The sequence below is a fragment of the Cheilinus undulatus genome, linkage group 14 (assembly GCF_018320785.1).
Source record: "Cheilinus undulatus linkage group 14, ASM1832078v1, whole genome shotgun sequence".
NCBI lineage: Eukaryota > Metazoa > Chordata > Actinopteri > Labriformes > Labridae > Cheilinus > Cheilinus undulatus.
The window spans coordinates 28,445,502-28,461,373 of NC_054878.1; the positions used below are offsets into that span (position 1 = coordinate 28,445,502).

The 15,872-nt window shown below is 37.8% G+C and overlaps 1 protein-coding gene across 1 annotated transcript in view; it reads right to left on the bottom strand.

The window, feature by feature from the left end:
- Window positions 1-1,124: 1,124 nt before the first annotated feature.
- The window catches only part of adgb (androglobin), a 75,565-nt gene continuing 60,817 nt past the window's right edge, over window positions 1,125-15,872 (bottom strand). Inside the window, exons 31-36 of the mRNA XM_041805771.1 lie at window positions 13,226-13,383; window positions 11,417-11,572; window positions 9,402-9,486; window positions 9,220-9,301; window positions 1,724-1,907; window positions 1,125-1,564 (exon numbers count right to left, since the gene is read on the bottom strand). Coding sequence (XP_041661705.1) covers window positions 1,376-1,564; window positions 1,724-1,907; window positions 9,220-9,301; window positions 9,402-9,486; window positions 11,417-11,572; window positions 13,226-13,383 — 854 coding nt within the window. The 3' untranslated portion in view covers window positions 1,125-1,375. The remainder of the gene's footprint in view (window positions 1,565-1,723; window positions 1,908-9,219; window positions 9,302-9,401; window positions 9,487-11,416; window positions 11,573-13,225; window positions 13,384-15,872) is intronic.

The following is a 15,872-nucleotide window of genomic DNA, read 5'->3' on the forward strand; positions in this document are numbered from 1 at the left end:
CAAAATGCAGGGCGACATACACAGCAGAGCACTTATGAACAGAGCGAACAACAAGCATTGCACACATGCAAACTGTGTGTTGACTGTAGGTGGATGCATACATTTACACACATAATTTAACTGCTAGTTTTTTTAGATTTAATGTATCTATGTTTGAGTACAACTAGATGTATTTATGTGTAGTATATTCCTAATTTATGTTATTATGGAAGGAGAATATTTTACAAGGAAAAATTGAACAAAAGCCAAATTACAGCAGGATGACTGTGCACATGCTCACACTTTGCACAAGCAGGCAAAAATAATGCTCCTGCCACCCTCTACATACAAATCCATGCCCTCTAACACACGCACATGCAGCACAATGATCATTTCCTTCATGCTGCAGCACAAAATTGAACTATTCATTATTGTCAGCCATGAAAACAGCACAGTGCAGGCATGGTAATGAAAATTTATTATCACCCATTGCCACTAGATGGCACCCTCTCCCCTTTCATTTCCAATTTAGTTTCTCATTCCTCAGCTGATCAGCTCACTCCCTCTGTGGCATGAAAAACCCACTTCATATTCTAAGCCAAGATAAACGGCACTGCTTGCTCTAATGCATTGTATTCACTTGAAGTAGAAAAACAGCTTGATCCAAAGTTTTATGCATATTGGAAAGCTAACCGACTGTTTTGAGAATTTTTTACAACCTTGGGGGGGCGATGTTGATCGATCGCTGCCATGTCGCCATAAAGATTCACCACCTACCTATGCTGCATTTTTTTAAAAACAACTCTTTGTCTTGCTCTTGTAGGAATGCACTGTTGTGGGGCTTCTATCAGCAAGAATATATCAATTAGCCAATCAATTGGTAGCACTCAGCTTGTGGGAGGCTGGCTTGATCCTGCAGGCCTTGAGGCGTACAGTCAATACAGTGACCTTCAAGAAAATAAAAGATTTGCAGAATATAATCAGGCTTGGTGGGCATGGAAAAGTCAATGGCATACATTCCTAGAGAGATGGGTTGACATTCTCAGGGTAGAGGAAGTAGTTTTACATGTCTAAAAACTACCAATAACAGATATTTGATCATTTAATAGGCAAATGCACAAAAACAACAAAAATGGCTCCTAATGTGGCACTGAATACAGTATTAAAGTCTGAAAATAATTGGTAAAAACACTGCATCTACCTGTCAACTAGCAATGTACATTCACTACTTTTATATTCCTTGAAAGTGACTCAGAGTTTTGAATGTGGTACAGCAACAATCGGATATTATATCATCAAGTATTGGCTGTGATGTTGTGATTGCTCACTGTTCAAGCAGACTTGTTCAGAAGTGTCTGAAGAGGAAACTGAGACAGGAAGCCTGTGCCAAAGACCATCATTTCTTCTTGCCAGCACTCTTGGCTTGTTTCTTTGCAGAGGCTGGGGTTGTTTTTTCCAGAACTGCCTGCTGGGCCTCCTCCACAGCTTGGTTCTCTCCTTGTTCCTTCTTCATGGTCGCCATCTGACGGCTACTGAATGCATCGCAAGCGTCGCGGAATTTCTTGAAGCGCTGCCACAAGGCTGCCTGGAGACGAGACAGAGGGAAGTTAGAGCATGATGTCTCACCAGAGGGGAAAGCAGCTGGCAACAAATCTTCCTTACTGTCTCTTTTTGATACTAAAATCTGATCATTTTTACAGCCTACATCTACATTTTTAGGTTTTCTTTTTTTTTTCCAACTTACTTGCACGTTTTCATACATCTCCAGCTGTTGTCTCATGACCTCCTTCATGTTGAGCTCCTGTTGTCTCTGGTGCTCTATGAAATTGTCACGGAGCAGACGGTAAGCCTGGATTTTTTCAAAGCGCTCACTCTGCTGCATTTCTTCGATCTGTGGGTCCATGAGCACTGGAAAATCCTTTTGACATCTATAGACAAGGGTATAATTCTTTAGGGTGAGATATTATTGCCCTTTTCTACCTTTTGACACAGTCATTTGTGAGGGGCCAAAATACAATAAGGATCAAGCACCAAAGGACTTTTTTTTAACCCCGCATAAACCAGCACTAAACAGCCTTTGGATCTGGTGTACGTGGCCCTCTCACCCTGCCCCTCTCTTATGTAGGGTGCTTCCATGGCTGTGTGGAGATCTATGGGTGAGGATACCACTGTGATGTCACAAGGAGCGCCTACTCTTGGCATACTATCAGATTTCACATTTTCAGACATAAGACAACCACAAACAAAGGACCGGATTGGCTTATTTCACATTTTGTAGGTCAATAGAAGCTCCAGATTATAGGGGCAAAAATACTGAAAATAATGTATGTTCATGATAATGAATAAGAGCATACAGAATGATTCTCGTTCACGTGTGATTTTTGTGACTGATGAAACACAAAGTCACAAAAAATGACGTGACAAAAAATGACAAAAAATGAAATTTTGTTAATGATAAAAGAAGTAAAAAAAAAAAAACTAAAAGTTTTAAATGCCAAAAATGTATTATTCAATTACTTGATCATTACTTTTGTTTTTACTTCACAAACATTTTTATCCCTGAATGTTTTAATGCATGTGCTTTTTTATTCTTTCTAAGTCAAACTGCATAAATATTAATCAGCTTAATTTTTATCATTAATTTTTGTTACTTCCATCCTTTAGGCCTCTTTCCTTTAATGATGAATGAAAATGTTTTCACTGTTAATGATAAAAGGTGAATGAAACACAATCAAAATGATAAAATTCAACACTATTTTCATCAAATTGCAACAATTTTCATTGAATCAATCTCCCAATAATCAAATAATTTCATGATTTATCACTCCATTTTTTAAATTCAATTACATTTTTATTACATAATTATTTAATTCAAATGAGTTTTATCAACTCTACTTTTATCATGAAATTTTCTGTACTTTCACCCTTCATAGGAAAACACTGAAAGGTTGTCTCTATTTCCAGCATAAAAAAACATGGCACAAAAAAGGACTGATTGATTGAATTTCCTTAAAAGAAAGGTCTTAAAATTGATTGGTTAAGATTAAGTACATCAGTCAAAGACCAAACAGATTACACAGAAAATCCCTGACCTTTACCAGAAATTGAAGTCTCCTCTTAAGGCAAAAGAATGTTTACAGGCTGAAGAATTAAGAACAGTAAACTGAAGTGAGATCAGCTGGCTACAACAGTGGTTATTTAAATCCATCGATAATTTCATAGTGGATAAAAGGCTGTCCTTTCTCCCACAACTGTACTGAAAACTGTGGGGAGTCTTTTCTAGCTGGTTATGACACAGACTCAGATTTATGCTGATGCCTAACAACAATGAAGACAATCAGTGAGAGGTTTTGTGAGAGGCTATTTTTATGTACTAGTTTTTAATGCCTAAAAATGCTGCCATGAGGGTGTGAAGGAAAAAGCCTTCATCAGTTTTACCACAGCAGGTATTTTCAACAAGTGATGTATTTGACTAGTCAAGACAGCAGGATGAGATTTACTTGTCAGAAAGCACTAGCAAGTCATGTGCTGGGGAAGAATGGCAAAGAGATAGAATGTATCAGTTCATCTTCAAAGACATATAGAAGTGCTGCTGGGTCTTTGTAGTGTCACATAGTATAGTGTAAGAGGATATTTTTAATATCTATGATATTAATCTTTAAAATATGACATATTATACTCTAACATACTTTTGTTTTTAAACCTACGGGCAATCTTATTTGTGTCATTGTTTCCACAACATCAACTTTTTGATTTTGATTGACTGCAGTATCTATTAAAAGTATTCACCCCCTTGGATGTTTTACTAGGAAAAAAAAAACCTCTTTGATGTAAAAGTGAAAGCAGATTTCTACAAAGTAATGTCAATCAAATAAAAAATATGTAGGTAAAATAAGTGGCAGCATAAATATTCACCTTTTTCAAGTCCGTATTTAGTAGATGCACCTTTGGCTGCAATCACAGCACTGAGTCCATGTGGATAGGTCTCAGTCAGGCTGAACATAATGTCTTGTCTGATGGCCAAAAAGCCCTATTTTGGTCTCATCAGACCAAGGAACTTTCTTCCACTTGACCATGGAGTCTCCCACATGCCTTTTGGCAAACTCTAGTCCAGATTTAATGAGTTATCTTCAACAGTGGATTTCTTTTTGCCACTCTTTGGTAAAGCCTTGACTGGTGAAGAACCCAGGCAGCAGTTGTATGCAGAGTCTCTCCCATCTCAGCTGCTGAAGCTTGTAACTCCTTCAGAGTAGCCATAGGTATCTTGGTGGCCTTGCTGTCCCTCAGTTTGTGAGGACAGCCTGATCTACACAGAGGGGGATGGGGGGGTATTCAGGTCCTTGAAATTTTTTTGTATTCAACCCCTGACTTACACTTTTCAGTAACCTTTTCTTTGAGTTGCTTGGAGTGTTCTTTTGTCTTCATGGTGTAATGGTAGCCAGGAATACTGATCAACCAGTTACTTGACCTTTCAGACACAGTTGTCTTTATACTACAATCACTTGAGACACATTCACATCACTCAGATGATCCCCATTTCACTAATTGTGAGACTACAAACATCAATTGGCTGGACCTATGTTGAACTGGGTCACTCACTTTAAAGAGGGTGAATATTTATGCAGTCACTAATTTTACATTAAATATTTTTCCTAATTGGTGTTACTTTGTAGGAATCTATTTTCACTTTGCATAAAAAGTTTTTTTTGTAGTTTTTTGGTCAAAAAGCCAAACTATACTGACAATGACTGGTTTATAAAATCAATACAAAGGTAAAACATCTAATGGGGTGAGTATTTTTTTATAGACACTGTAAATTAAATGTCATCTACCATCACTATTTTCTCCATCCAACATGAAGTATCATTACTCAGTTAGAAAATCCAAATATGGCAGCACTACTGAGACGTCTATTAGGATTGGCTGTAATACTGTATTTTTATATTTCTTATTAATTGCTTTGTTCTCTATTCATTGACAGCATAGTTTGAATAATGATCTATTTGTAGGGGATCTATTAAAACGTGTTTGAGGTAAAGACATGAATGTGTAATATCCCGCTGAGGCTCACACACAGAGGAAAGACATCAAAGAGAGATTACAAGTGCTAAATATGGCCGTCTATTTTCTATAAGATGACCTTAATGAAGAGGAGAGGCCGGTGGAGGTGGCGATGGAGTTCATTTGGTTAATGAACATTGCCCCGTGTTAACCTCTGTCACTGCGGGTGACAGCGTGTACAAATGCTTCAAAGTTGCCATACATGATTGTGTATGTGTGAATCTATGATGTATGAGTGGTGGGCGTTTGAGAGAAAGAGGTGTACGGCAGACTAATCAAACTTCCCTAATAGACTTCTCCTCAGGATGCTTCTCTCTCCTTGATTCGCAGGCCACAGTGTCCGCTGCCATTAGAGTTTGGACGCACACATGGACGCACACGCAGCAGGAAAGGGCAGAGAGATGATGGGAGAGGGGGCAAATCTCATTGGAGCGTCGAGCTCATCGGGGCCCGGAAATAGCTCTCTAATTAACAGACCCAAATATCATCTCATTTATCATGACGAGGAATGGACAGAAGGAGAGATAGAGAGAAGGAAGGAGGAGAGAAATAAGAGCCTCTGAGGAGGATGTGGAGGGAGACCTTTTCTATAGAGCACTGACCACGGCAACAGACCAAATCTGAACATTAGGCGTAAAGATACAGGGGACTCATAGGATCACAGAGCAGAGATGATTAAAGGATCAAACTCTTCTCTTCTCTTCTTGCTTGTATGCCCTTCAACTTCATAAACACAATAAAGAGGCATAACATTTCAGAACATGGTACTTAATTTGACAAGCTCAGGGAAAAAATTTCTGCAAACTAAGTTCTTTAAGGACCTTTTATTTACAAAATGTGCTTTTACTGCAGCCATCATTAAACTGATCCCCTCAAAAAGACTCAGGTAAGGTTTCCTTTTGTAACTATACTTACTTACAGTTTATAGAATTACAAACGTGATTGCACATGCTCAGTGTAAAAACTATGGCATCGTGTTTATATGTTGATTTCCTATTTTCTTTGTATGCATTATTCAGGGAGGGACTCTTTAGAATAAAGCCCTATGAGTACTGGTTTAAGTTCTAAAAAAGTATGGAGACCACTAGATTATAAAGCATTTCTTATTAAGAATTATTTACATAGTTTGGGTTTCTTTTGATTTAGTGACTCTCAACTTCAAGTCATCACAGCAAATTCAGCCAGCTGGATGGGCTGCTGATCATTTTCTAAATCCCTTCCTCTCCAGTCTTCCAAAATAGTCGTTGGAAGAATCAAAACCCTATGGAGCCCCTTAAGGGACATAGGAGAAAAAAAACTAAAGGAGTATTTTTTTTTTAAACAGTTTGCGAGATCTCGCAAAAGTAGATTGAAATCATACTATAATATGTATGGTGATCGAGGGTTTTTGTAAATTTGATGATCCTCTGCTGAGTTATTATGGCGGAAAGGCTGAATCTGTGAATATCTTTTTAACCTTACCAAAGTTCGAAACTTGCCTAAAATTTAAAGAAATTCTATCCAAGCTTAGTCTCAAGCATGTTTTTCGTCTCAAAGAAAGGCATTTGAAGGCATTTTGGGTGAGAGGCATTAAGCCATTTGACCTTCCTTAAAAAGACAACAATGCCCCCACTGATATATATTTGATATGGCTTTAGTTAATCGTATGAATCCAAGTGCCAGATGAAATGAGCTCCTTTTGCAAAGTAGTTCCTTCTACTTAAACGGCTTGCTTGTCTTACTGAATGCCGTCCTGGATCCATCTCTTTCAAACCCATTTGTACGTGTTCTTTACTTACACGTAATATTAGCTCTCTGCATTTGGCACACACCCATCTGTACCGTGCAGCTGTCTGGAGGATTGCAACTTGTTACTGATTAATTCAACCAGGTACGCCAGATTCAAGTAAGTTTTACGAGAAAAGAGTCCCCTTTAGCCCAAAATGCCTTCAAATGCCTTTCTCTGAGATGAAAAGCATGCCTGCGACTAAGCACGGATTAAATTTCTTTAAATTTTAGGCCAATTCCGAAGTAAAATTCAATGAATCTCCCTCACAGATGCTTGCCCTCTGTTGTTTTGGTTGGTTTGACCCGGAAGTAGTTACTACTATGTCATTTAAATCTACTTTTGCAAGTTCTCGCAAACTGTTAAAAAAAAAATTTTTCTCCCATTTTAATAATTTTTTTTCATGTCCCTTAGAAAAAAAAATTCTCCCTTAAATTTTTGTTTTCTTCTCTGTCCCTTAAGGGGCTCCGTAAAAACCAATGTGTGCATGTGTAATAGTGTTTAATTAAATAGAAATGTGCATGTGCTTCATGTGTGCTCGAAGCAACTTTAGTACAAAAGACGTAGACCTAAGAAGGAACACTGATCGCATTCAGTGACTTAAAGCTAATAATCTGCCTTTTAATTTCTTAATTTTGCTTGATAACGTTTTTAATGACCTGTTTTTTTCCTACTGTATGTTCTGTAGGAATACATTTGCTGTGTCTTGCCTTTAAGCTGTTATTATGTTATTTATTTCAGAATCATTCTGACATTTGAGCAACTTTATGATGGGATGAGTTGCAGCTCTGTTTAATAATGTAAGAAACTCTTTATTAAAGGTAACCATGTCCCTGTCATGGTGTCTGTACATCATATAGTCCACATGATGGTCCTCTGGAGTCTATGTGCTGCCCTTTCAGATCAGTAAAGGGTAAAGTCTTGTTAGGATGCATCTTACAGCACCAATGGGAGCAAAGGTCAGAAACACATGGACAACTTGTGTTGTCATTTAGATGCTATATGAACCAATGTACAGAGGACAAGGTAGTGTTACAACAACCAACAGAGCAACATGCAGTCTAAATAAAGAAACATGCACAGGCCTTTCAGCTGTTGGTAGGATTCATTTTACCAGCACAAAGCTGCATCAAGATTCCATATACTGTATATTATACCATGGTCTTGGTGAATAATCGATTCTTATTGGCTCTGGAAATTCCATTGGTGTCCATTAACTTCTGATATATGGACACCATTTGAACTTCACAAGTAGTTCCGATCAAAAAATCATTACACTTTTCCAAATTAATGTGCAGCAGCTGTTAGCTGTTACTCTGTTAGGAGTAACTATAGCAACCTGAGACAGTCATATTTTCTGAGCAGGGAGTACAGTGCTGCCAGCCTAGGGAGCCTGCGGACCGTCATCAACCGTCATTTAACTGACATAAATAAAAATGCCAGACTCCAGGTTTAAGACCAGTAACGTAAGACGGTCTCATCTTCTATATCCAATGTACGTCTTGTTTCCAGGCTCACCTTAACACTGAGACGCTTCTGATAAACCGACACGATAATATCTGATAAATATTGACATGTCTGATGGAAAATCAGCACCTGCAGGGCATGGACAGCTAGGTTTCACATCTGTGACCTTGTAGTGCAGAAGGGGGAATTTTTCTGTTTATTCAAACAGCTGGTCTGCTAAAAATAAGCTTTCTATCAGAAGACTGTTCATGTTAACGTACAGGTTTATAGTCTGATCACAAATGACTCTCAATCTCACTTGTCTTCATGTCTTTTCATTGATAAATCTGTTCAGAAAGTGCACTAAGCAGACTAGTTTTTTTGTTCCGTTGTGACTTCATATCTATGGCCCGCCCATACTGGAGTACTGAATAATGTTTACATTCCCTAAGAATGTTATGGGACTGGAATAGCTATTCCAGTTATTAGTCAAGCCCTCAGGCATTGCTAGGGGAAAGAAATTGTTGTTTTAGGAAAACTTTCTATTTTGATCACAAAACATATGAAATCATAAATTAGTAGTTTTATTAATTATTTTCGTTGGCAAGTGACCATGGTATAAGCAGGTTAATGGACCTCTGCTGCGCGTTGGATGGTTCAGGCCTCCATGTCGTCCAGTAATCCCTGACAATTGGACACCTTGTCAGGCATTAACCCTTACTTGACTTGAAGTGTAATGAAAACCTAGAAGAATAGAAGTATACAGTGTGTGGAGATGCCTGCTTCTGTCATGAACCAGCCACTCTCTCTACAGAGGACTCAAGCTAATGACGTGTACAGTGGCAGATCAATCTATGTGTTTCAAGTCATTGCTCTAACTTTACAGTCAGGCTGTCAAAGAGAGAAATGAAACCGAGAAAAAAAGACTGAAAAAGTGAAAGATAGGTGGAGTGAACAGAGTGGCTCACCTGATGAAGGGGTTCAAGTCTGTTTTAGGAGCAGAGCAGATGGTATTGGTCAGGTTCTGATCAAATGGACTGAGAGAAGCAGCTGTAAAAGACAAAAACACAGAAAAGATCTCAAAACCAAACAGTAACAACTAACTGAGTTATTTGTGCCTTAATACATTTGTTCTTTTAGACAGTGGTACCTGAATCTCTGCTTTCTGCATCATTTGTGGGTGTTTCTTTATTTGCTTGTTGTTGGTTGAGATATTTAAGACGAGACTCGAGAGCCTAAAAAGACACAATTTTTAGCATCTGTGAGGAAATTTGTGTTTGTAACAACTTTGATCTCTTGCATGTTAAAATCTCATTCTGGCGTCTGTTCATTGTTAACTCTATCACTCATTTAGTGAGAATCTTTTAGATAGAGGTTCAGCATAATTTTACTTTACTTTTACCTGTTGGTAGATTTGCTACTAAATATTTGTATGTTTTGAGTTGAGAAAAAATGAACTTCAGAAATATTATAATTTTCTGCATTTTCCTTGATAACCAACCAAGTGGACTCATGATACCATTAATGTATTATATTGTAATTGCAATCGCAGATTGAAATGTTGTCCAGTATTGTTGCAATCGCACATTATTACTAAATCACGCTGCCCTACTTTATAAATAGTGGTAAGGCTACAACAGAAAATCTGCACGATAAAGGCTGCTGTTGGTGCGTATTGAACCAAAATTGTGACCGAAGCCAGATAAAGTTCCTGCAAGTTGGCATTCCAGCGGCTGAGAAAATGGATACAAAGTCGTTTTCTTCAAAATGATCATTTTTCGTTTTTTCTCATTTTATGCAAGTCCGAAATTTGAACTACTCATTCAATGAAAAAATGAACACAAATGTGATATTTTAAAGCATTAATTTTGTGTTTTCAAATGTCCTGTTTTCGGAGTTTCTGAGGGGAGATTGAGGGGAGGGGAAAGCGAAACTGCTGGGTGATAATTGGCCACTCAGCCTGCCATTGTTCCCAGTTTCGCCCATTGAGATGGACAATAACAAACACCACATGGCTTAAACGCCACCCGTCCCCCGGCACATAAATACAGCTGTTTCTAGTTATCACCTTTATCAACAAGCCTCAAGATGCACCCTGCAGCTAAGAAAAGTAGAAGAGACGATGAAGAAGCAGCAAGAATAATCAACAGACTTGGGACGACTTCAGGATCACTCAACAGTTAAAGTTTGATGAAGGTGGATTTCCTATGGGAATATTTTGATGAGCGTCACCAGTCCGATTTAGAGGCGCGGTTTGGGTGGACTTTATGTAAATGTGGCCCTATTGTTCACACCCATTACCTGGCCTGCCTGAAGGTGGGAAAAGTCCTGAAACTTTTTTTTTTTTTTTAAGATTTATTTTTGGCCTTTATTAGATAGGACAGTGGATAGAGTCGGAAACAGGGAAGAGAGCGGGGAGAGACATGCAGGAAATAGTGCCACGGGCCAGATTTGAACACGGGTCGCCTGCGTACATGGAGCGCGCCCCAACCACTCGACTACCGGCGCGCCCCAAAGTCCTGAAACTTTGAGCCTGGTTTTCTCAGAACACAAAAAAACTAGAAGTTAACATTCAAATAAGCATATCTTTGTAAAATATGCTCAGATTAAGGTGTATGATACATCATTTGAAAGCTTGGAATCTACACTTTCATACTGTGTAAAAAAACTCAAAAATGACCTTGGATGACTTGCAGGAGTTTTTACCAGCTTTGGGCACAACTGATAAACTACCAAATAACTTCATCAGCTGCAACAAACGGTTTAAAAAATGACAGAACAGGTTAATATTTAATATAAGATGTCTCACTCCTCTTATACATTATAAGGTATGGACGTTACAGTGCTGGTCTTTCTCACTTTCTTTTCTCTCTACCTGATTAGCCGTAGATGAATACAGGTGACAGTTACTATATGACCTCACTACATAATGGGAGAGCAAGCTGAGGTCACTTACTAGTTGACTGATCACGGACAGCACGCTACAGATTATTGAAATGCAAAAAAAATGTTTGGCAAATACTAAAACTTTGACAGATGTTGTCTGCTGGAAACTTTTTTTAACAGTATCTTTAGAATACATAAAGGCAATGTTACATGTAAAAGCAATGTGCACTGCATTGTCATTTTACGTTAAAAAACATTACAACCCCAGCCTATGTTTACCTTTGCATAGCGGCCTGGTTCAGCCGACTCCCAGGCTTTTTTTATGGCTTTAATCTGCTCCAGTCTCTCTGTGTCCTTCGTCACCTTGATGCTCTCTGCTTTGCTTATGTCACTGACCACATGCAGCGACCAGTGTGCCTTAGTCGAGTCAAAACTCTGCATAAAACACAAACCACAAAAGCTAAAGAGTGTACTAAATGGTCACACACACAGACATCTCAGCTGAAGGTCACCATATGAGTGTCTCTTTCAGTGAAACTCAGACAGTCTGGTACAGAGCCAGCCAGCCAGCCATTCACTCAGGGTTTTATGTCCTCTTCAGCGGTCCAGTCTTCATTATAAATTATAGATTGCTCTTAGTTCAGTTATTCAGAGATCATTATATCCTCTAGCCCTTCTGCTGAGAGTAAATACTGAAAATTGAAATGTACTAACAGAAAACAGCTTTTTAAAGATCTGCCCTAAAGGGCAGTGGAGAATACAGGATTAATAACACTTATTATGTGAACCAGTGATTTATCAAGAAGTTGTTTTAATGACGACTAAACCAAGACCCTTTCAAATTTAAGTATGAATAGGTTCAGGTCATCCTGGCTGTCATGGAATTTGGTCTTCTCTTTTCTAGCAATTGATAGAACAGCAGGGTCTTCTCGTTATAAAAATAATAACCTGTGGACAAAACAAATTGAAAATAAAATAAAAAGTGATGTCAGATAAAAGTTCAACCACAAGCTCATTATGTATGGTTTGAATAGGAAACTGGTAAGTGTGTACTCCACTGGAGTACCTCCACATCCTCCACTCTAAAAATGTTTTTATCATGACTTTTTTTCATTTGTATTCATTTTTACGTACCAAGTACCACAGAGCCTTGCCTTACAACTTTGAAACTTTAATATTTGGCCTTAAAAGCACTCATTCAACACATCATTTTTGTCCCAGCACTGTATTATAATTTTCTTTTGCAACAGGGTACATTCAGAAAATCTGGCATCAGATTTAATAGTTTTTAAGACCTCTTTTGAAGACCCACTCAATGTATTTTAAGACCTCATTGCATCTTCAATTTCTAATGAATTACACTGGCAACACAAGTGAGAAAAAACATGATAACATAGTCACAAAAATGCAGACAGTATTTTTTATCATAGCATGCAAATATGCCAACATTTATAAACCCTGTGTTAGTTTACACGGGGCAAAAGCGTCATTGCGAAGCCACTTTTTACTTCTAAAATGTTGACAAGTATCTGCCCCAGCCTAAGCTGCAACTCCTACTCCTCCAACCAAAGAGAACATGCGTTTACCTATAACTTACATGCACACATCACTCCTTCACAAAGTTACCTTGCTACTAGGGACACGGTGGAGTTTTAAGGAAGCACTGGCAGCTTAAGAGGCCTGAACATAAACAAGACTGACGTCTGATCTGGTGGAGTTTCATCAGAATCTCTCTTGTGCTTAAAACTAAATGTAAAAACAATAGCAGAAAAACTAGCCTGCAGCCTCTTTTGACAAATATCAACACTGAGAACAGCTACAAAATATAAGACTTTTTAACACTTTCAATGCCTTCATTTTTGTTCAACTTATTGACTTTTTAAGACCCTGCAGATCTCCCGTGCCATCAATTTAGTAAAAATAGAGTGATAAAAGCTAAGCTTAATCCAATTTTTAAAGTTAAAATATAATTTGCTTATATAGCTGATCAGACATGTGCTTGTCAGCACAGTGATCACCAGTCACATAACCATTTTGTTACATTGATACACAGTCAATGCATTAAGTCTGGTGTTTTGTTACTATTACCGTTTCCTGCCTGGAGCCAGATTTGGAGACGCCAGATGGCTTCCCCTTCTCCTTGTCACCTTCTCCTTTGCGGCTGGCTTTGGGTGTGTTGGATTTGGGCCCATCATGGGCCGGGGTGTCACTAGAGGATGTCTGCTTCAAGTTCTCAGGCTTGTAAACTGCATTAAGCAAAAAGGCATCAGTATGGTTTAGTATTCTACAACAATGATATAATTTCTCATTTATACTGGTAGGTAGAGCATAAGTATAGTGACATTATTTTTTTTATGTTGTGTTTATTTTCTTCTTATCTTTAGTGTTAAGTGGGTATATGTTATTAATACTGCATATGTATTTACACGGTAAATGTCTGACTAGTGCCAGTAGTTGACAATATGCAACATCTATTAACTCAATACACTATTGGTTTCCAACCTGGAGTCCAACCCCCTTGAGGACGCCCAAGATCTTAGGTGGGATGCTGTCAAAATAAGATGCACATAGTTCAGCAAAGTGCACAGTTTCTAGTTGATTAAACAGTAAAACATGTCTCCACTTACAAACGTTGCGCTGCTTTAAAGTACATTTTATAAATTCTGCTGCTAAGGGGCTTTCAATCAAAACAAAATCGAAAGATGTTGAGTAGAGATGAAATGCTAAGCTCCATGCTCTTTCAGTGCTTGTTGTGAATGAAGGGCTTTGTTCAATAAAAACTGCACTCCATTATGTGCATTTACAAAACAAGAAGCCATCGTTTACATTTCATGAGGGAGAAAAGCTGATAAAAGTGGCCTTCCTGGTTTGTGCTCTGCATTCTGTTCACACTCAGAATTAAGAAAGGGCATTTTTAGCAGCTTTTCACCCTCATTATGCAGAAACTATTCGTGAAAAAGGGGGTGGTTTACTGTTTAGTAAAAACATAGGCTGACAGCATTAATCATGATGGATTAAAGTCTATAACTATTCCAAGATCATTTTTGGGCTTTTTGTCTTTGTTGGACAGGAATGCTGAAAAGAGGAAAAATGGGGAGAGAGTGGGAGAAGACATGCACCAAACATGCAGCGAGACTGGGAATCAATCCCAATATCAGTGCATTGAGGACTAATGCCTCAGCATATTGGTACCTGAACTGGTGTTTTTTAAATCATGATTAATTAGGTGTTTTATTGTCTCTCTTATTCTATTGGCAGTTAAGTCATTGCAACCTCTCCCTGTAGTCACAGTGATATAAAATAATTTCACAGTTACTCCTTCATTTTAAAAAACACAGAGTGGACAAATCAAAAGTCATCTACTCCTTGTGTCATCAAACATTTACTTTTCTCTGTCCTCATTATTTCCTTTTAAATCCATAACAAGTTCATTTTTCTGGGTTAAGCTAATGCCATAATCTTTGATCCACCTAAAATGTCTTTCTTTCTTTCAAAATAAAAGCAGGTCTGTATCAAATAGGAAATTAATAACCATTCATTTAAGATGGTGAAAAAGTTAAAAAAAGTAAAAAAAAAAAGTAAAAAAAAAAGAAACCCCAAAATCAGTTTCTGCAATGTAATGCAAATAGTGGAATTTCACAATGTGACAAAAGTAAAGATTAACTGTGACTGACTACAAAAATTCTGAGATTAAATATGACGTCAGATTTTAATCAGTTGACTTAAGTAAATTCACGTTATGGAGTTATGTTGAAAGCCCCCCTCAGTCAAAAATAAGCAAGCTGAATTAGATTAAGCAACAGAAAGAAAGCTTTTAGTTGCACTGCACGCTTCCTTACACAAGTCTTTGACACAACAACCAGCAGTTCCGTGGCAACCACCGTGACAAGACACTTCCTGTTACAACAATAAAAATAACAATTTCTCAGGCTTTAAAATTGTTTGTAACATTTAAGGTAATCTAAGTACTCAACTAAAAAATCTAAATTCCATGGGAGTAGTCATTTTATAGTTAAAGTAGAAATTTCAATACGTTCATGTCAGCTGCATTTTTGAGGCTAGAATCAAAAAGCTAGGAATTTATGTGGGAAAAATGTTGGGGACAACTGTTTTTAAAAAAAACTAATTAGTTTTATGCTTTATACTGGAGCTATTTTAAATTGCATGGTCCTTTTTCTTAAAAAAAAAAAAAATCTATAGGCAGTCCTCTAAGTGGTGAAAAAACACTTTGACAGTAATATAGTGCATGATATAAATTACAAAGTGTTAACAATAACCATGTTGTTGTAAAATCATTACAAGGAACCTCATCTTTTCACTGTTAGATCTTATCTGTAGAGGGACTGTGGAAAAAATGTACATGTGTTGTGCGGTGTCATGTGTGCTAGATGGCACTGTTGCACTTTGAAGCCAGAACAAACCCAATCCTCAGCTTAGATGAAGCATTACTATGAGTCTCCCTTCTCTGACACAGCTAGGAATAATAATCCATCATTTAGCTGACACCCTGCCATTCTGTCTGAACAGCTTTGGTGCATGCACATCAAGTTAGTCTTATCTCAAGTCACATAGAACTTACAAGTTTCAAACTGGATCTAAACATTACATTTATGTTGTGTAATTTAAGGCTGACACCTGTTCGGAAGACTCTGATTACTGATAGCCACAAAGAATCATTGTTTGGATACTGGTATTGAGATGCTGCAGTAACACTGTAAAGAAAATGCCAAGGGAG